The sequence below is a fragment of the Ricinus communis genome, chromosome 10 (genome assembly GCF_019578655.1).
Source record: "Ricinus communis isolate WT05 ecotype wild-type chromosome 10, ASM1957865v1, whole genome shotgun sequence".
NCBI classification, from domain to species: domain Eukaryota; kingdom Viridiplantae; phylum Streptophyta; class Magnoliopsida; order Malpighiales; family Euphorbiaceae; genus Ricinus; species Ricinus communis.
This window is the reverse complement of record NC_063265.1, coordinates 15,374,152-15,395,299: the sequence shown is the minus strand read 5'-3', so window position 1 is coordinate 15,395,299 and position 21,148 is coordinate 15,374,152. Positions and strand designations below refer to the sequence as shown.

Genomic DNA, 21,148 nt, shown 5'->3' with positions numbered 1-21,148 from the left:
TAATAGTAGATTCCTACTATAATAATGTATCCAAATTTGTTTTAAGTTAATTATTGAGTGGGGTGCTGATAAATCAACATCGTATGCTAATGCAGAATATGTTATAATAGGAGATGTTGTGGAGACTGCAACAAGAAAGGTAAAAATGGGTGGAGACTGCAACAAGAATCAAAGCGACCACATACCACCAAGCACCATGGACTTGAAAGGTAAAAAGTTAAAATGGCCACATTCTACCAATCATTGTGATAAATAGTTTGCTAATGTAAAGTATTTTCGCCATTTTAACAAATCTTAATCTTGTATTTAAAACTGTGCTACATTAATCTCTGCACATAGAAATACATTCTAAAACAAGGTCAGCCAATGATAGAATTCTTTCGTACAACATCATGATGTAATTTACAGTCTCAGGAAAAAATTGCAATGTTACTGAAGGATCATCTGCGGTAACGGTAGCGCTTAAAGTTGAAGTAAACATGCAAAATTCCACGTTCAAATGTGCACTTGAATCCCTTCTTATGAGAGTATTCCCATTCTTTGTTGACAATCCGGAATGCCTGACATACAATCAAGTTTCAGCAAGGGATCAAAACCAAGAGAAAATAAATGATGCAGATAATTAAGTGAACTTGCATTGTCATTAAGATCATTAAGCATTATTAAATCAAAAGAAAATGAGTAATGGTACTGTAATTAAGAGACTTACAATATCTTCGTAAGGTGGCCCAGCATGGAACCGTATAATGCACGTCTCATCACTGTTCCCATCTTTCTCAATGGTATAAGTTGGAGCCTTCGTCTTGTCAACAAGGTCTGGGTAGAAGATATTGAATTTATATCCTTGCACAATCTTTGGGGGTGGATTGTCATGATCGTAGTGAGTTTGATTGTATTTGTTCCACTCATATCCCGTGTGAACCCGATTAAAATACTTGGGCTTTCTTGGTCGGTACTTATCATGCCACCAATAGACCTGTGAATCAAGATTTACTTCAGCCCCAGAGCCAAATAACGCATCACCTTCCTCCATAACCCCCATAGCTTTCATGGCTTTCATCTCAAAATTATCTTCTGATGGAGGTGGCTTTGATGCCATAGCTTCTTGCATTTGTCTTTGCCGTTCCTCTATAACAGCCTTAACAGCAACACGTTTTCTTTCTAGTATGGCCCTATCTTCTTCAGGATCAATTGCATCTTCATTATCATCACCATGTAGCAGTTCAGGTGAGAAGGACCCTGCTTCTTCTGCCTCATAAGTCTCGTCCTTCATCACAGGCTTTGGAGAGAATGTTTCAGCATCCTTCTTATCATGCTCCCTATCCTCCTCACTTTGCATTAAATTATGATCATGTTCCAAATTATCTTCACTGTCCAAAGATGGCTCAAGTCGTTGCAAATGCTTCTGTAATATCTTAGTGTGAATTTCCTTCAAACGAGCTTTTGCTTTGTAGATCTGAAGTCGTTTGAGAACGGCTTCCCAGTACTCAACTACCTTGGCAGTGCCGGAACTCATTTGTGATTCAATATGGGACTGCAATTCCTCAAGTTCAGTGAAAGTCTTATTTTCCAAGAGATTTCTAACATCTGTTTCAATACTAGAATGCAGACCCCTTTCTTCCGCAAGCAACTCTGCTGGAGGTTCCTCCCCTCGAACCCTAGCCCGATCAAGTGCATCCTTCTTTTGAGCTTCAGCTAGCTCCCAATTACAAACCACTAAAAGTGCCTGTGAAATGAGCATTTGTTAAGATAAGTTCCATTTAGAAAAGAGAGCAAGGACCATAATATCATTGAAAACACATGGAGAGTGAGAAATATTACCTCCCAATAATCAACATGTGTCTGAGTTTGCCTATCCATATCCAGATGCATTTTAATGTCATCACGAAGATCTTCAATCTCCTTTACAGTCAACCCCTGCATAATGAATATGCAGAGTATAAATACTTGGAAGAAAAAACTCAACATTCATTCACCGCAAATTGGCCTATACTAATATAACAGGATAATAGGATATAATTGCAGAATAAAGTGGGTTGGACTGAAATGAAAACATTTCCTTGTTTAACATCTTTTATCAGTGCTAGAGAAACTCAATCCCATAATAACACATAATAAACTAAAATAAGTATAAGTACACTAAGAAAGTAAGAGACAACTGGAGGAAGGCAACTCTAGTTACAATGATATTCAGATGTTAGTCTTAACCAAAAGTCTCATAATTCCTTACTAAAGAACACATACTATCATATAATATCAGAATTAGTATCACTGATAATGTGCTATAGTACAGCAAGGGAGAAGAAGCAATAAGCTGAACATAGGAGAAGAACTATATATTCAGTACTTACCTTGAAAATTATAAACGGCTCCTCTATTTCAATGTCCATGTCATCTGATGCATTCAGGTGCTTTGACAGGATATCTATGGGTTTAGTTCGGCCTTCGTGCAGTCTGATATGCGATCTAATTTTGCTCTGGTCAAAGTGGAACTGTAGATGGAAAAGATAACTATTCAGACATGTATGAAATACAAAACCAACAATGCAGCAATGACATCCAAACAAGAGAATAAAAACGAAATGTAGGTAGCAACAAACCTCCTCTTCTTTTTTCTCCCAATCCTGGAACTCCGCTCTTGCACGTTCTCTTGCAAGCAATGCCTGGAGAAAGAAATGCGATTAAGAAACCAAATGTTATCCAAACATCAATCAGTTATGGAGATCAGAATATAACTAAAAATTATCTCGGCCAAAATCAGGACAAATTATTTATCTCTCCCAGCAATTTTTGCTTTATCATACATGCTTACCATTTCTTCCTCGTGCCTTGCCTTTTCAAGCGCTCTCTCCTCTCTTCTCTTTTTCACCTTTTCAATTTCCGCCTGCACATTGAACAAATTAATTGACATTTAAAATCTATTTTGATGCCTTTAGAAAGCAGGGGGATCCAGTGTGAATCTAAATAGACAAACGAACCATTCTTTCTTTCTGCCTCTGCTTCTCAGCTTTAATTGAAAAGCTCTCCAACGGCACGCCTTGTGACACATCACGTTCAATTTTTTTTCGCCAAACAAATCTAAAACAACAGCAGGAGCAGCAGCAATTGAAATTACACAAAGAAAAAGGAACCTACAATTGCAATATGCAAAGAGACAAAGCATCTAAACGCAGACGCAAAATTACTTACTTTTCATTAAGATTTGAATCTCCAAAAGGGTTCGAATCATTAGAGTACACAGTAGTAGACGATTGTGACTTCAATTTCTTAGCAACTTTGAGTGCCTATGTACCAAAATTTAAACAAAAATAAAAAGATAATAACTAACCTAAAACCCTAAAATTAGGGATTAATTTTAAAAATTACCTTTTTTTGTGCTTTCTTAGCTAAGTATTCATCAATTTCCTCCTGAGTAATGACGCGCCGGCTACCTTTACTACTGCTTCGGCTCCGTTCACGCTCTCGTCGGCGTCGGTGGCGACTACTGAGGTCGTCAGAGTAAGATTCGGATTCGGATTTCGACTCCGATTCCGATTTCCTTTTGCCTTTATCCCTTTTCATGATGTGTTGGGGAGGATTTGAAAGAGAGAAATTTAATCAGTGAACTAAAGGAGGGCTTCTCACGGGTCGGATTGAATTGGTTTTGAGCCGAAACTATTTTATTCCGGGTTGGTGTTTCTGTAAACCGACCTGAGATAAACCGAATTGTTTTCGGGTTAAATTGGTTTTGAAAGAAATTCAGATTGAGACCCGTGAGAGTCAATAGAAAATAAAAAAGCGATAATTTGATTTTGGCTAAAGGGTCAATCCGGCTCCTATACTATTTTTCAAGGTTAAAATCACCAACTCTTTGGGCTTTGATACTAAGAAAATATCACTTTTTTAAAAAAATAAAATTATATATTTAATTGAAAAACAAATTATATATTTAATCACAGATTAGAAGGAACCATACAAGACATAGATTTTATGATTCAGAAAACTTGTGATTACTTAATAGTGATTTTCAGACTTTATTTAACATATTCATCAGCTAACGTTGTTAAAATTGCATGTTTCTGGGTTGTAGAATGAGATCATGTTGGCTGAAGACTTGAGAGTATTGGTCCAAAAATACCAAAAAGAAATTCCTTTTTCCTATTAATAGGAATAAGATTTTGCACTCAATTTGCAACTAATTTGACTCTTAAAGATTTTCAAAAAGTATTTTAACCTGTTTTTTGAAAAAATCAGTTGTACATACCATTTTTGTGCATAAAATAGAGATTATATTAAACCCATAAGATAAATCGCAAAGACAATTAAGCTTAAAGAACAAACTAAAAGGCCAAATTCAACTTTATCATACTTTTAAGTAATTACAAAAAAAATAAAACAAAGTTTGATAATTTATGTCATTTAATCGCATCTTCTTTATTTTATTATTTTCATAAACTATTTATTTTTATCTCGAAATAAAACAACAAAAATGCTGAAGTGACAAATCTAAAAATAAAAAGGGTATTTTCCTTGGATGTTAATCCGCTTTGATACTCGAGTTGAATTTCATTTTGGAAAAAAATAGATTACTTGGAAGCGAATTATTTGACATGCTTGAACTATTTTCAAGAAATTGATTTTATAAATAAATGAAAGAAGATATATTTGGATAAAATAGAAAAATAATAATAGGAAAAAGGAGAGAAAGGAATATGAAATTTTAGAGATCAAAGAGTAGAAGGTTTTTCAAGTTAATTAACAAAATATCAATATGGTTTACAGCATAATATGTCATTTGTCATTTAATTTATAATGGTAGAAGAGAAGAATGCATTTAGAGAAGAAGCAAAACGTTGTTTCTTTCGGAGTCAAAAAGTGCCGCATCACACCAATTTTTTCAAATTCTGATTATATGTTTAAAATTATGAAAAATTGAAATTACATTACAAAATTTTTAAAAAAATTATTAATTTATAAAAGTGTAAATCTTTTTATAATTTAATAATAGATATTTATTTATTAAATTACCATGAAAACTATCAAAATTGAATATTCACCGATATTATCACAAAAAAAAAAATACAATATATAATTACGAACTCATAGTCCAACTCTATCAATAGCTTCTTTTATTATCATTCATTATTATTTTCATCCATCAATTAATAATTAAAAAGATACATGTATAAAACTACGGTGCTTACAGATATCTCTATCTGTCATTAGAAGAGAATAAACATAATCTCAAACCAAAGCCTTCATCACTATTAGCATCAAAATCATACCACCACCATGAAAACACTTGCTTTATTTGTTTAACTAACTAATTGAGATAAGTAGTCAAATGGAGAGCTACCATTAGAAGTTAGATGGTCAAATTAAACTTTATATAGCATGCAACTTACTCTCTGAAAAGAAAACACCTATTTCAGAAGTTCAAGGGCTAAATTGGACATAATAGTGAAAAAAAGTCTAAATTAAACCTTACAGCAAAGTTTGAGGGCCAAATTCAACGTTATTCTTTTTCAGTAACCTCTAAATTTACTAATGTTAAAAGCAGTTAAAGAATTAGAGTTCAAATGTGAAATAGCCTCGTTTCCACCAAAACGATAAAAAATGTAAAACTTAAAAATGTGTATTCAAGTGCGGAAAAGCGGAGATTCACTGATGTCTAAGTATCGAACAAACTTTGTTCTCAAGGAGCCAATTCAATTGACTGCAACCTCAGCGGATAGGTAATTAGGGTGGAGGGTGTCTTGACCAGATACTTTTGTCTTATTAGATATCTTGAGCACCTGCACAGCTTCCTCCACCTTTGCAGCCAGAGATTCTGGTGATTCCAACAATAGAAGCAATTCCGAATTGTCCATCTCCAATCTTTTCAAGATGCAGTTCAAGGCACTGATCCTTTAAATTAGCAAATTTGAATATTAAAGATGCTTTGAAATTATGAGAGCAAATTTGAATATTAAAGATGCTTTGAAAACTAAGGGTTCCTTGTAAGCGTTCATCTATTAAATTCCAAAAGAATAAGCCGGACCATATGTATAGACCTTAAAACGTGTCATTAAACATAAGAAGACCTAGCTTTATCCGCATTACTGAAGAAGTAAATTTTTTTTGAATTACCTTATGCTTCCGGACAAGTGGGTAAAGCTGCTCCCCTAAAATCTGTTTTTGCTCATCAGGGGAAGCAGCAGCAAGCATGCTACTCAGCACCTCTGATCCTTGAGACACTGGACCAGTGGAATTGGGAGCAGCAGATAAGACTCCAGATCCTTTGCTTACATCACATGTACGACCATTGGGTACATACTTGGCCTGCCCAGCTCGCTGTAGACGAATGGTTTTCACATATTAATGTTTATAATACATTAAAAGCACATGCATATTACCTAATCTCAATTTTTCTTTTTTTATAAAAACATTGACATACACATGCAAGTACTCTATATATAGAGAATGTGTCGCATTGGGGTAGAATGACAAAAACCATTGGCATTTCCATTGACCCAACCTAACTAAGAAAGTAGTAAATCATGGTTTCCAGTTTGATAATCATTGACATCAACTACATTTTGATGCTTACTGTGCCAGCTCATCTAGAAGAAAACGTCACCAGTAATAATAAACGAAAGCACAATGACTTGTTTTATCATCTCATAGGAATTCTTTTGGGAATATATTGTTGAATATATAGACATCAAATACTAAGGCTACCATAAATAAAGCAGTGGACAAAGTTAACTATTTGGTTAGATGGAAAGCTAGAATAAATCTTCCATATATGAAAAGAAAAGAAGGGAGAAAAAGAAACCTGGTTGCTTGGATCTTTTAATGAAGTTAGTGGTTGAGCGGGCTGTTGAACATATGAGACAGATTGAGTACCACCCTGAGGAAGAACATGCCCATTCATCCTCACTCTGCCCTGCTTGTGCTGTCTTTGACTAATAGGCATCTGCAATAAACATCAAGGAGCCCAAGTCCACAGAAACAATCAAGGACAGGGAAATTTGAATGACAATGCAATTCTAATATCAGGTAAGCATAGCTTTATTGAGTAGTATGCACAAATACTCACAACTGGAAGATGTGATGGTTGAAAGACTGGTCTGCTTGGGGGTGCAAAGCCATTACCCCTCCATCCTGGCCTCATAGCCAAAGGCTGGTACATCATCCCAGGCCTTGGATGTACTTGTGAAGGAGCTGTGTAGTAAAGGGGAGTATATCCGCCAGGAATAACAGGAGTGGATGGTCCATGGAATCCAGCTATTCTTTGAGCATACTGCAATTGCAATTGTGCTTGTCTTTCCTCCTTCCTTTGAGCAATAGCCACATATAATGGCTTGCGGTGAAACATATATCCTGTTCAACATGAAGAAAAGCAATACAATAGGCAACTCTAGAAAGATAGCTAGTTTTAAAGCATACTAGATAATGTTACAAAAGCACAAGTGAGGGTGCAGTGTGAAATTTGGTGCAATGCTCCTAAGGTCTCTGAATCTACTTCAATAATTTTTAAAACATCTGTATCTATCATCATGTTATTAGTTTGCTATAATTCCGTAACGTTGCAACAACTATGAAAAATAATAATATCCTATTAACTAATTTTCCTAGTCACTTTTCACAGTAGAAATGCTTCTAGTATGATTGCCTCTATTCCAAGTTTAAGATCATAGACTTTAGAATCCATCTTGTCATTGTCCATGTACATGTGAAAATACTTCGTATAAGCTAGCTGCAGATGCAGCTATTTGGGCACTTTGTCACACAGCTCTCTTTTCATCATACATTTTAAGTGAACAGACCGAGGAAATAACAAAATGCTACTTAAAACTGAGATTTCTCATGCATTTGTGCATGTGCCTGCTAATAGTTTATACGCCAACATGACTAATTCAAAAGCTGGAGTTGATCTCAAAAAAGCTACCAAGCATAAATGCATATGTTACCACAAGACATCCAAGCCTTTCATCTTTAACATCTATAAACTTGTGAAGTTACCATGAAAAGTGTTCACGGCTTTACTGGCCTCCTCAGAGCTGGAGAAGCATACAAATCCAAACCCCTTACTTCTTCCTTTATCATCTTTCATAAGTTTTGCTGATGTAATTGTACCACATTGGCTGAAATGTTCTCTCAGCTCTTCATCAGTGACATCATCATCAATGTTTTTTACATATACATTTGAGCCCTGCAATTCAAGCATATGTATGTTAATTATTCATGAAAAATTGAAAAGAACAAACAAACTAACACATAGGCAGCAGGACACCCTTTTTCATATCCAGGCACCAATTCTTCACCTATGGCTTTTATAATCTATTTCTTGCTATTATTTCTAATAGAAGTATTTTAGTAGCAAATTAGTTTTGAATAGGCAGGTTTGTGACTACTGATCTTGAATTTATTGCTATGCAGTGACTGCATAATTGAGAATTTTGCAGCTTCTAGACTAAGAAATTACAAGTCTATTAATAGGAATTTTTGACTCCTTTATCTTCCTCGCTCTATTCTTCTTGTAGCATTGAGGCTGATCTTTTTCTTTTTTCTTTTTTTTTCTTCTAGCTGGCATTCAAATCCAACTACTACTCAGGCACCAGACTTCTGACAAAAACACTATTTTCCTATCGCAGCTATTCGATAATTAAATTGGTGTTCTTTAGAATTGCACATGGTTAATATACCTTATTAGAACTTTTACTGATAGCAGAAGTATCAGATAACTTTCGAGGCTGATCTGTTATAGTTATCACAGCAATTCCACAATAGTTATTTGATTACCATTGACCCACATACCATATCTGAAATGGCATTCTTTATAAGACAGATTGAAATCTCTAGCATGTCAATCAAGAAAAAATGGTCATAAACCTGCCTTAAATTTTGTGATCTGCTCCTTGCGTTTCTCTTCAAATTGACGGCGCAAAATCTGTTCACGCTCTGCTCTCTTTTGTGCCCTTCCTACATAGAGAACCTTTGAACCTGTTCAATGCAGCAACAATGTAACATAAGAGGGATAAGATCAAAAAACACAAACACAGACAAAGCTACAGGCCATATCAAAGAAAAGGCATCGAAATTAAAACAAATTGTATGCCATTCTCAATTAAGGTCATATACCAAGCTCTGTGCCGTTCATTCTTTCCATGGCCCATCTAGCATCATCTGGATTTTCGAAATTGACAAAGCCGAATCCTCTTGAGCTCCCACATTCATCCCTTGCAATCGCCACGCTAACAATTTTCCCAAATTCAGAGAACTTCTCTTGCAGAAGCTCTTCTGTGATGCCAGGATCCAAGTTTTTCACATATAAATTGGTATATTTAGCATCAGGGCTTGGCAAAACTCGGTCACTCTTTTTAACAAACTTTCCGACATATCTGCAACATCAATTCAGGTCCAATTAAATTAAAAAGGAAAAAGTTCTAGGTCCAGGCATGCAGAAAAGAGCAGCACTTACATCTGCTTATCACCAACAATGGAGCCGTTTAGCTTCTCAATAGCAGAATTTGCAGAATCCTCGGACTCAAATTGAACAAAACCATGGCCTTTACTCTTCCCATCCTCAAAAGTAGCGACTTTACAAGACAGAACAGTCCCAAATTCGCCAAATAGTTCTTGAAGCCCCACATTATCAATTGACTCACTCAAATTCTATTATAGAGAGCAATTCAAGTCACATTCAAATTCGTAATCAACAGAGGAGGAATCTAGGAGTAGTAACTCAATTCCATGTATCTTCAATAAGAAGAAAGATATACCTTAACATACACATTTCCTATTCCATTTCTTCTTGCATCAGGATCACGGTGGGACCACATGACCCTCATCAGCTTTCCATTCAAGGGAGTGTGATTCTTTGTCTCAATGGCCCGAATAGCTATTCAGATTAGAAAAGAATAGTAAAAATAGAATAATTGCGACAAATTGCAAACAAAAAATTTAAAAAAACAGAAAACACATGATGGAAACTTTTTCCTTTTCATAATGCTGGCCAGAAGACTTAATTACCACCACACATGTTCAAACTTTAACTTGATTTTTCCCCAACTTTTGGTAACAAACAAAGAGCAGATGGCTAGTAAAGATAGAATTAAATAAAACAGATAACCAAATAATTAAAAACCAGGAAAAGGTAATATATATAATTCATTTCAATAAAGAATCTAGTAACATTCCCTCCATAAACCAGATTACTGACCATATACAATAATTTAAAACAAAAATATATAAACAAAAGAATGTGATTCGAAATATTCAGTACTACCGATAGTCATAATATATTAAGTTATTATTGTATCAGATTCAATGTAGTAAATGAGTTTTAACTACGTCTATCCAAACAGCCAAACAGATTGATAATACAATCTCATAAGCAAATTTTACAAAATTATAAATAATACTGAAAAGAAAAAAGATCATCCCTCAGACTTCCAAAACATTTCTTGTACATGCAAATAAATTCACATATTCACATAAGTCCAAAATTCGACAAACTATGAAATAAACAACTAATAAATAATCACTAAATCAAGAATATTTTATCAAGAATATTTTTAAATAAATCACTAATACCTCAAGAAACATATTTTCTTAACCTATATTTCAGATAATTACAATCAAAAAACTCAAAGTTCAATTCTAAAGACAAAGATTAAGATCAAATAAATAAAATATTACTAACTCAAAATTCTAAAAAATCCACTAACACCTAAAAGCGTCTATGTAACTCATTATATTAACCTACATTTCAGATAATCACAATCAAAAAGAAATTTCAACAAAAGATAAAAAAAGAAAAAGAAAATTCGATGTAAGGAAAATTTTAAATAAAATCCACTAACACCTAAAGACCTCGTTTTAACACATGTTCTTAACCTACATTTCAGATGATTGCAATCAAACAAACAAAACTTTTCAAGAAACCACAAAATTCGATTAAAAAGAAAACTAAAATATTAACTCTATTTGACACGCTTTCTTAACCTGCGTTTCAGATAATTACAATCAAACAAACATAAACTATTTTAAAAACCAAAAAATTGACTTTAAAAGAAAAATAAATCAATATTATTATTCTAATTATTTGATTAATAACAAAAGATAAAAATTACCGTCCTCAGGAGAGATAAAGTTGACGTAACCATAACAAAGAGACCTGCCAGTAGAAGAGTCTCTACAAACACGAACGGACGCAAGAGTATTAAACTCTGAGAATGCATCAACAAGTTGTCCATCACTCACGTCGCAGTGTAGCTCACCGACGTAAAGAGACGCCGTTGCCGTCGCCGATATCGTCGATGGAACCGCCATTATTCAAAGAACAATGCAGTTACTAGAAAGTAACAATAACAAAGATTAAAAACAGTGAATTTAGAGGGGGAGAGAGTGGCGTTTCTGTTACGGTTTTTTGGTTTGTTTGGGGTTAATAAGTGATTAAATGCGAAACGAATTTTGGAAGGAAAAGGAAAAGATTTGGTGTTTTGGGAAGATTAGGAGAACGGTGATGTGGTGTGGCGTGTGGAGATTTTGCATGGACGCAGGAAGTTGTGCCTTTTCCGCTAACTAGGATGCATTGGGTCTGTGAATATTCCACGCGCTTTAGTAGCGCGTTTTAAACACTTTCCGGTTGGATGAATACAAGAGTTACCTTTTACTCTAGGTTTCCTGTCGCTGTATTTTCTTTTCTTTTTTCTCTAAAACTTTCTCTTTTATCGATTTGACTTTGTGCTAAAGAATTTCTGCACAAGATTTTATAAATCTTACAAACAATTCTAATATATATAACAGAATAGCTATAATTTTAATTTTAAAATAATACAACATAATTTTCAAATTTTAGTCATTTTAAAAATGGGAGGCTTCCAAAATTGAAATTAACTGGATTAATCAATAAAAATTATAAAATTATCAAAAAATTAATAATTATCTTTTTTGAAAGAAGACTTTAATAATTGTTCAATAGTTATAATTAATATATTTTTAATAATCAGTAAGGTCTTTACTGTTATAAATAATTAATTTAAATATAAAAGGCTCATATTTCAAACTTTATATAATTAATAAAATTTTGAATATACCTTAAATTTAAGTATTGAAATTATAAAATTCTGAAGTTAATTTAATTAGAATAAATAAAGAATTTTAATGGAGTGAGACACGATAGCTATATATGTAAGTGATAAATTTTGCTATTTCCTAATAAATATAAACAATCTTGATAGGACCACTTAAGATTGTGACACCGAGGAAAAAAGATACGAAAGGAAAGGAAAGAGAAACCGGCTGGCATTTCTTAAGCCGGTGGATTGTTAAAACATGAGAAAAGCTTTCGCGCGTGTAAAGGATCTACACACGTGTGAAAGAAAAAGGTTTGTGCGGGGGCCACATGATAAAAGAGGGCTAAAAGACTGCTTCAAAGAAAAAGAAAAAGAAAAAAACGTTTTCACGCTAATATTAACAGTGTCAATCGGCATCTTCTTGCGTAGCCAGAGCTCAGCCGAACTGCTCGCCTTGTTTCCTGGACACGTGTCATCTTGTCAACCAATACTTTTGTGCACATTTTTCTTGAAAGAAATTAAGTAATAATAATAATGTAACGGATTGTTCATGTTAATTTTGCTGCAAACTTGTGCCAGTCCTTATAATAATTGTTCATGTTAAATTTGATAATTTTCCTTTTTATTATTTTTCTTCATTTACTAATTTTGTTGTTTTGTTATCCTTTTACTAATTTTCTATAGTTATTTATTTATTTATTTATATTACATGTTATTTACTAATTGTTCATGTTATTTACTAAATTTTCTAAAATGTGATATGATTATTATTATTATTTATATTTTATAAATCCTTATATTAGTTATGTTAGTTATTATCATTCATATAAATAATTTGCAATTTGGGTAAATATATAGCAGAAGATTATAAATATGTTTCTTTTTATAGCACATATGATTAATGATATATTGATTTTTTTTCTTTTTATTACTTAGTGCAATATTTCTTTAATGCATTTTATAAAAAGAAATTATTTCAACTTTTAAACAACTGATGATATTCTTATAATATAATTATAAAAAGTTATTTTTATGCTTATATACTATAATATTATCTTAAAACATTTTCAATACAATATTTACTTTTACAGTATTTACATTTAAAATACAAACTAATATTAATAGAAAATATTTAATACATATGTCTTTATTAATTATTTAATTTATATTAAAAATTATAATGATATATTTAATACATATCTCTGAAGTATTCCATCCATAGAACTAAAAAGTGAGACAATGGCAAACCTTTGTTGCATTTCATTAGCACAGAAATATGGAATTACAATCATCAAAACCAGAACCAAAAGCTCACATATATGAACACTTTTGTCATTGTAATCTGACACAGTAACAAGAATATATTGACCAGAGCTTCTACGCCATCCCTTCTGTATCTATCTCTAGCTATCCCAAAAGTTGTCACCACAGAAGACTTGTTTTCTCCCGGCAGAAAATGTCTTCTAAATAACAACAGTATAATGATACAACACCCAACCCGATATAAAGGTAATTTACAATTTCCAGCAGTACTCCAGATGAAGGACCCTTTACAAGAAAAATGTTGAAACTTCGCAGTTGAAGAATAGAAGATGCCCCAATCCCCTAGCAATCTGAACTAGAGAAGAATTATATAACAGAGAAACAGCTACCACTCTAATCCAATTAACAGCACACGCCTCGCCGGCCACTATAAATAAAAGCTGGCTAAGCCAATTCCGACAGGGCAAAGAATTAAACTAACAAACCTGAGGTTTAAGTTACAAAAATTGGAAATTCACCAATGCTAATAATATGTGCATTAGGAGAGCCACACTGCTCAGAGGAAGCAGCTTCAAGAGATTGTCTTTTGATGAGCTGCTGACACTCAGCTGTCCTGCATTGATGAAGTCCTTGCTCGAAGTTACAGAGACATTCACAGATGACGAGCCTGAGAGATAAGAATAAAGATCAGGAACAGATTAATGGATTAAGCCTTAAATAGCCTAGCTCACATGCACCAGAAAGAGGAGAAAAGTTATACTTACAATCATAGTTGGCCCATCCAATTCGTTGATGAGCCAGATCATAAACAAAAATTTTATCTTTTAGAACAAGATCTGCAAGTTGAAGAAGCAGAGAAGACTATTAGAATTGAAACGTTTCAAAAGGAAAATAAGAAAGGTATTCCGAAATCTAGATGTTTTTCCTCCCACAGATAGCAGAAAGTTGAAGAGCCTGTTACAGTCACATGTGGTGGAAGCAAATACGATTCCAGTATAAAATAGAGACAGAAATTCACCCCAAACCCAGCTCATAAAGTTATCTCATTCCTTTTGGAATGCTCAGCCTCCTAATAAAATCACCAAACAAATCCACAATTCCATGACAAAGACTGATAATCTAAGATAAACGATGAAATCCAGAAAAGAAAAACAAGGCACACAGTACGCAATATTGGTGCAATATTACTCCTTTGGATTTGGAGCCTATTACTCTTGGATTTGGAGCCTATTACTCTTGCTCCATCCTGTTTTACTAAACTTCCTCATAAAAAGAAAGCCAGATCCAGTATCTAACCTCCCAAAATCGTTATTCCTCCTTGAATCTTCTGAAAACCGATGCACCATAATGCAGCACCAGCCTGCGACAAGAAAGTTAAGATCAATTATACTTTCATGCAATGGCATTGACATGCCATTCCCAAAAATACATGCCTGATTTTATAGAATGGGAAAAATGAATAATTAGAAGCCAGCAGATGGTACTTACGTAGTTAGTAAGATACATGAGGTACTCTTCTGGTTTTAACAACATAGTAGCACCACCAGCAAAGTTAAAACTAACTGGAGGAAATACCTCAGATACACTGCACAAAGATGGGCAATTTCTACTTAGTTCTCAAGGGATTTCAAGAATCTCAGGACCAAAAAAACCTTTCTTAGATTGAGCATTACTATGAAAAATCACAAATTTTCTATTTAAGAGAAAAAAGACGAGGAGAGAGAGAGGAGAATGAACCTATTAGAGACAAGATAACATTGGTTTCCTTTATTTATTGTAGGAGTCGCTAATTGTGAGACTGCAGCAGTTATCTGCACATGCAGTAAGCAAATCACCTTCATATTCACAGCAAAGCAAATCTGGAAAGTTTCTGCTAATCATTCTAATTCGATAACTTTAGTGCTGTACTTCATAATTATTAAGCACAGTGTAGCTCTCTTCACAATGACCAAACAAAGACGGCCACACACTGTCTCCCAAAAATATATTCCTATGCAATCACTTGTTAAAGAGCAATAAAGATTGACTCCCATTATACATGAGTGCCTCCCCACAGTGGACAGTTTAAAATTGTTAAGTTTACAGTTTCCACTTTTGGCTATGACAAAACTGATAGACAACAAAAATTGCAAAAGTCTGAATGATAGAATAAATATAATATTTTTATTAAGGATTTGGATGTTTTTATGACATTAATTTTAAAAAAGAAAGGAATCACTGGTAGAATCTGGTTAAGGCCTATTTCAAACCTATGATTTTTCAATCCTTGAACTTAAACAAATAGTTTATAGGTTTAAGCACTATAAAAATTGCATATAATGAATTTCTCATGTTCTAGCTCACCAAGTGACACTTTAAATTAATCACCTTCGCTTTAGTCATTAACCTGTATTGCTTATTGTCACTTAGAGCATTTATTCACAAGGGGAAGAGTTGATTCGATTCCGCTAGTCCTTTAACTTGTAAGAAAATTAACTGGAAAATACTTACAGCACTGACAAAAGGATCATAAGCTTCTTCAACAAGGTATGCCAAGGTTGTTCCAGTGTCAATAATAGTTCCCCGATTACTTGATGTTGCAAATGCTGCTGGATCAATTGGTAACAATTGTCCACTGACAGCAATGCTCTGCAAATCCAAATTATAATGAGGCCTGAAAAATATCAAGGAAGCAGTCAAATTTAGTTTTTTCAATATTTTCCAACTGAGACTGAACTATTGCACAACAATAAAGAACACATGTGGTAAACATACTTCCACCTCAAAGATTAATATCATGTATAATGATTTGTGATTTCGAGCACACTTAGAGCAAAAATTTGACAACTTAGAAACATCCTCAAGGTCTTATAAGAGTATGGATCCCCTCATAAAATAGAGAGCTGAAATGCAAAGCCCCACATCTGGACACAACTACTTCCTTCATTTCAGTATTCAAGATATCCTACTCCAGAATCAATAGGACATCCTAAAAGCAACTATTCGCAATGCTGCATCCTTGCCAACAATAAAAATATTACATATTTACATAAGCAACTGAGATATCAGCAAGGTCTTCTCCATAGAAGATAAGACTTAAGTACTCAATTCAATTCAACTAGGCCTTAGTCCCAACATGGTTGGAGGAATATTAATGAAAAGATCCTTTTTTCCTCAAGGTCTCTTTGCAATTTCAGAAAAATCTAAAGAGAAAGTTCAGTAGCCAGAATGAGATGACCAGGTGAAGCCATGGGGTTCAAAGATAGTACATAGTCTAACTGCACTTTCAGACTATTAGAAAGAATAATGTTTTAAAATGAATTAGAAACAACTTAAGCAGTGAAGAAACAGAGAGTGGTTAGAATGCTTTTATTTTCAAACCTTGGTATGGCATGAAAAGGGATCATTGATATAAGCGTGAAATGCAACCCCAGGTACAGATAATATGGGTACTGAATGTGTCACTAAGGTCACAGTTTTAGAGCAAAGAAGGTTGTTGTAATAAATAAACTCTTTAAGGAAGAATGACATACTGTGATGGCACAAGGGGACTATAAACTATTCCTGGCTCCAAGATCTCACCAAGAACCAATATGCCACCGCCACTGTCCTCTCCTTTCAAGCAATGAGAAAACACTCGAGGAGTAATCCCATGGGACGACAACTGTGATATGACAGAGAGTTCACCTTGGCCAAATCCAAATATCCCATCAACTGCCTTATCTGTCTTAGTCAAGTCCCCAGACTGGTAGGTACTGCATCTGTTTCCAACACCACCATCTAGAACAATAAGCTTCAAGTAACAACAGAAAATTTGAAAAAAAAAAAGGGAAATTTAAAAGCAAACATAAGTAAAAAAAAATAAGGCAAAAGAAAATGAAACATTTCAATCCATTTTGTCCCATGAGGCACTTGCAGTCAGCAGTGCATCTTTGTCTACACTGAACAATGATGTTACTGGATAACATTAGCTATGATTGATTTAGTTGACTAGGCATATCATCCTTAAAGCAATGGAGTCATTAATTAACAAAAGGTCATATCATGCTAATTACATGTTTGGTCTACTTCATTGAAGGAAAAAAGTGAAATAAGAAAATAGCCAAATTGATCTTTAACTCTTCCACCTATCTCTTTTCCTTACCATAATGACTCTTATTAATCCTCTTCACCTTCACATTTCCCATTCTCATATGAGTTAGAAAAAGCTTACCCAAAGACAATAGCAGCTGAAGAGTTAGCAATCAAGGACTCCCCCAAAACAGCATCAAAATAAAATGTATCAGACACGTAATAACCCGATGTCCCACTTCCATCTCCATATTGGAATGCATAACTGCACTGGTTACTCTGAGGGGGGCATTGAGTTGCTGTGGTTTGAATTTGCGAAGTACAAATAGGGTGTGAACATGGGACTAGCCTAGCAGTTGATGAGCTGGTGGTATCAAAGTAATTGAGCTGAATCTGCCAAACACAGCAAAAAAAGTGGAGTTGAACTTCAGTTTTCTTTTTCTGAGTCTACAAACAAGGGCTAAGATGACAAGATAAGAAATAGGATTTACTCCAAGGCCACTGGTTTGCGGGCAATTACTGCAGGAACTACAAGTAACCCACAAGACATCGCTTCCTGTATCAATCTGCACATTGAATTCTCTTGGAGGAGTGCCCAGTTTCACTCTAGTGAAATAGAGTCTAAACAAAACAAATAAATCAGGAGTTGAAGAATATGTCAATGCCTATAGTTAAATACTAAAACACAAGTAATCAATCTCCTCCTAATGAGAGTGTGAAACACCATAAAAACTGAAGGGAAACCAAGACAGGTATATTACAAGGGCGGTGAAGATCCATTGACCCTGATTGACAAAGGGCACCCAAAGAAAGAACAGCAAAAACAAAATTAGTCAATAATAAAATTTAAGCATACAACATAAAATAATAAGAATACCAATTAATTTCAGATGATAATAATTAAAGTCCCAATTCAATCATACCGAACCCAATCAATTCCAAATGATTCACTTTTAATGTTATAAACAAACAACAAAGAAAAGCAAAGAACCCATCTTCGCCTGGACAAACCAAGACAAACCAAATTCTTACATCCTTTTTCTCAATTTTCATCTACATTTTACTATAATGTACAAAATTATAACTTATTTTGAACAAACCGAGTGCAGATGAATTGAATTCTAGCAAAATCATGTCCTTTTTTTTTTTTTCTTCCAGCATGTTATTTCTTTTAAATTCCTTGTTTTTTGCCTTTTCTAAGTGGAAAGAACCGAATTCTATCAACTACGTACTTAATCTCCAAAGCACAAGAATTGATAATATTGCATTTTTGAACTTTCTTAAGAAACCTGAAAGAATTAATTATGTCCTTTTTAGATTATAACCCATATGGACATACAGGAATAAAAAATGATATTAATAAATGCTAGTCCAGCAAAAGAAAAGGAAAAAAATCTTGAGCCCAATATACCATTGCTTAACAAAACCCATTAATGCAAATTCATCAAACAACATTAAATGATACAGATTGACAAAAATTAACCGAAAGAAGAAAAAAAGAGAATAAACAAGCATTGCTTATCAAGAACCACAGAAACTCAATTAAACTTTGAAACAACACAAAACCCATTAATGCAAACAACTAAAGAAAGCGAAAAGATTTTGAAAAAAAAAGACTTGTCAGAGAAAAGATTTAAGAAAATACCCAACGAGATAAGGATCAGAACTGCCTTGAACTGAGAAGTCAACAACACCACCAACAAAACCTTGCAAAAGGCGGGCATGCCTGAGATGGTCACGAGCCCTGAGTTGGGCAAGCTCGAAAGATTGGTTCAAAGGAAGAGCCCTTTCAAGAGAAAGAAAAGTAGCAGAGTAGACAAAAGATACAGACACAAGAAGAAACGATAATGATAAGATCAAGAGCGGCAAGAAAGATTGCATTTTTATCTGAGTTTCTTGAAAGTGAATGTGTTGCTCCTAAAGAAAGAGATCGAAGTGGTGATGATGGTGAAACTGGTCCTTCCTTTTATGCATTGAGAAGTAGAGAGAGAGAGAGAGACAAAGGGACAGGACAGACAGAGGTGAGGAGAGGAAAGAGAGGTGCTGATGTATGTGATTAAGTAAAGAGAAGTTTCAAATTGGATTATGCTAACTATTTCCTTAATTTATACACACACAGATAGAGAGAGATGAGTGCTTTGCTTTGCTTTGTCATGCTATTAAGCTTCTATTTGGAAATCCTGAGAAACTCCTTCTTTTCCTTTATGTAAAGAAATAAAATTAAAATGATGTTTTTTAGCATTAAAGTGTTTTTTGGAAAAAATTAAAAAATATGATTAATATATATATAATTTTTTTTACAAGAAATATATAATATTTTTAAAATATTTAAGTTTATATTAATTATTTAATATTAAAATATAACTCTCATAGTGTATTCACCATTCATATGATATACATATATGAAATATGCAAAACTTATTCAAAAATTTTAAATGTGCAAATTATTTTTATGCACATCTGTTAATTATTTTTTTCAATAAGTCACATTTTATTTTCAGCATTTTTCATAAAAATAAAAAGAAAAAAGAAATATGTACAAGTAAGGGTAAGCTTGACCATATAAAAAGTTGTTCAAATATTTAAAAAAAAAAAAAAGAAACCGTGAAGAAAGGGAAGGATGTCTTACTGCAGCAGTGGCAGACTCCGACGTGGCAATTTGGTGTTTCTGTCTTTTGCTTCGTACGGTGCGTATAAAGCACGCCTTTCTTGACTGCTTCCCCTTCGCGGCATTTTCCCTTCTTCCACGGCTTGACCGTTGGCGAGTGTCAAATACGTCCCATTCATGAGAGTGTGAACACAATCTATTAAAAAAGAAAGTGTTTTGGGGTCCACCTTCTTGAAAGAGCAAAAATAGCTGTAGTTGAATGAAAAATGTTAATTTTGTGAATGAGGAAGGCAATTATTAAAACAGTTAATTTCACTTGTAAAAAAATAAAATTGATATTTTCATTTTTAAAAACTAAAAATAGTTTAGATTTGAATTTCTTTTACTCTTCATTGGTTAAAATTAATGAAAATTTATTATATTTATTTAATAGTGAAATTCATTTTTAATTATGTTTTATTATTTTTGCTTTAAACATTTATTATCAGATTTTGTGTCACATGTAGTTTTATTTTATGGGTAATTTCTAATATTTTGTTTTCACTTTAAAAGAATTATCTGTTTCAATTAGCAAGTCTAAAACTAAATTGAAACCCAATTTGTATTAAATAGTATGACTACTACTACACTTATATAAACTTTAAATTTTTCATAAAATAATATAATAAATATTAATTTCAATTTATTAGTTTGATAGCAATGGCTAGCTAATAGCAATTCTAATTAGGTATTCTTTTTATGGTGGAAGAGAGGGGGAAAATTACTGTTGGTAATAAAAAATGTGGCTCATAATTGAGGAGGATGGTTCCAATAGTGGTAGGAAGAAAATAGTGTCACTTTTAATTAGAGATGACATTGATTTTGAGGCCTAAAATAAATGGAGAGGACATTGTAAGATTTGTTAATGATAATGTTGCAATTATAAGTATTTGATAATTCCCAATAGGTAAAGTCATATAATAATTATAATTTTTTTTGAGTCATTTGGTATTTGTAAAAGTGACAGGTAATGTTAATTGATTATTCTGTATTAATTTGATATATTTAAAAAAAATAAAAGAAAAATATCATATAATTAATTTATAAAATAATATTAGTTGTCACATCAAATACTCAAAATTTATAGATGATTAAAAAGTGAGACCAATTGAACATACTAATATTTTTCCTCAGCCATTCCTGC

The 21,148-nt window shown here is 33.4% G+C and overlaps 3 protein-coding genes across 6 annotated transcripts; all 3 read right to left on the bottom strand.

The window, feature by feature from the left end:
* Nucleotides 1–210: 210 nt before the first annotated feature.
* Nucleotides 211–3,755, bottom strand: LOC8283931 (cactin). Of its 2 annotated transcripts, XM_002519369.4 has the most exons (9): nucleotides 3,367–3,755; nucleotides 3,190–3,284; nucleotides 2,979–3,078; nucleotides 2,813–2,884; nucleotides 2,601–2,663; nucleotides 2,352–2,492; nucleotides 1,822–1,917; nucleotides 710–1,726; nucleotides 211–560 (listed from the first exon to the last, which is right to left on the bottom strand). In XM_002519369.4, the coding sequence occupies exons 1-9, from the start codon at nucleotides 3,559–3,561 to the stop codon at nucleotides 441–443; spliced, it is 1,899 nt and encodes a 632-aa protein (XP_002519415.1). In that variant the 5' UTR covers nucleotides 3,562–3,755; the 3' UTR covers nucleotides 211–440. The 2 variants fall into 2 exon arrangements, with proteins under 2 accessions (XP_002519415.1, XP_048225666.1); XM_048369709.1 differs by lacking the exon at nucleotides 3,190–3,284 and having other exon boundaries at nucleotides 3,367–3,507.
* Nucleotides 3,756–6,018: 2,263 nt separating this feature from the next.
* LOC8283932 (polyadenylate-binding protein 7) lies at nucleotides 6,019–11,527 on the bottom strand. Its single transcript, XM_048369710.1, has 9 exons — nucleotides 11,100–11,527; nucleotides 9,747–9,865; nucleotides 9,446–9,639; nucleotides 9,106–9,365; nucleotides 8,861–8,967; nucleotides 7,987–8,176; nucleotides 7,061–7,344; nucleotides 6,797–6,937; nucleotides 6,019–6,312 (listed from the first exon to the last, which is right to left on the bottom strand). Exons 1-9 carry the CDS (start codon nucleotides 11,296–11,298, stop codon nucleotides 6,034–6,036), a joined length of 1,773 nt encoding a protein of 590 aa, XP_048225667.1. The 5' UTR covers nucleotides 11,299–11,527; the 3' UTR covers nucleotides 6,019–6,033.
* A 1,749-nt stretch (nucleotides 11,528–13,276) lies between these two features.
* LOC8283933 (aspartic proteinase 36) lies at nucleotides 13,277–19,503 on the bottom strand. Of its 3 annotated transcripts, XM_015719381.3 has the most exons (12): nucleotides 19,003–19,503; nucleotides 18,119–18,142; nucleotides 17,849–17,978; nucleotides 17,500–17,750; nucleotides 16,820–17,047; nucleotides 15,798–15,960; nucleotides 15,045–15,118; nucleotides 14,796–14,892; nucleotides 14,604–14,667; nucleotides 14,072–14,143; nucleotides 13,793–13,974; nucleotides 13,277–13,657 (listed from the first exon to the last, which is right to left on the bottom strand). In XM_015719381.3, the coding sequence occupies exons 1-11, from the start codon at nucleotides 19,236–19,238 to the stop codon at nucleotides 13,805–13,807; spliced, it is 1,509 nt and encodes a 502-aa protein (XP_015574867.1). In that variant the 5' UTR covers nucleotides 19,239–19,503; the 3' UTR covers nucleotides 13,277–13,657; nucleotides 13,793–13,804. The 3 variants fall into 3 exon arrangements, with proteins under 3 accessions (XP_015574867.1, XP_015574866.1, XP_002519417.1); XM_015719380.3 differs by having other exon boundaries at nucleotides 13,277–13,974; nucleotides 19,003–19,502; XM_002519371.3 differs by lacking the exon at nucleotides 18,119–18,142 and having other exon boundaries at nucleotides 13,277–13,974; nucleotides 19,003–19,501.
* Between the last annotated feature and the right edge of the window lie 1,645 nt (nucleotides 19,504–21,148).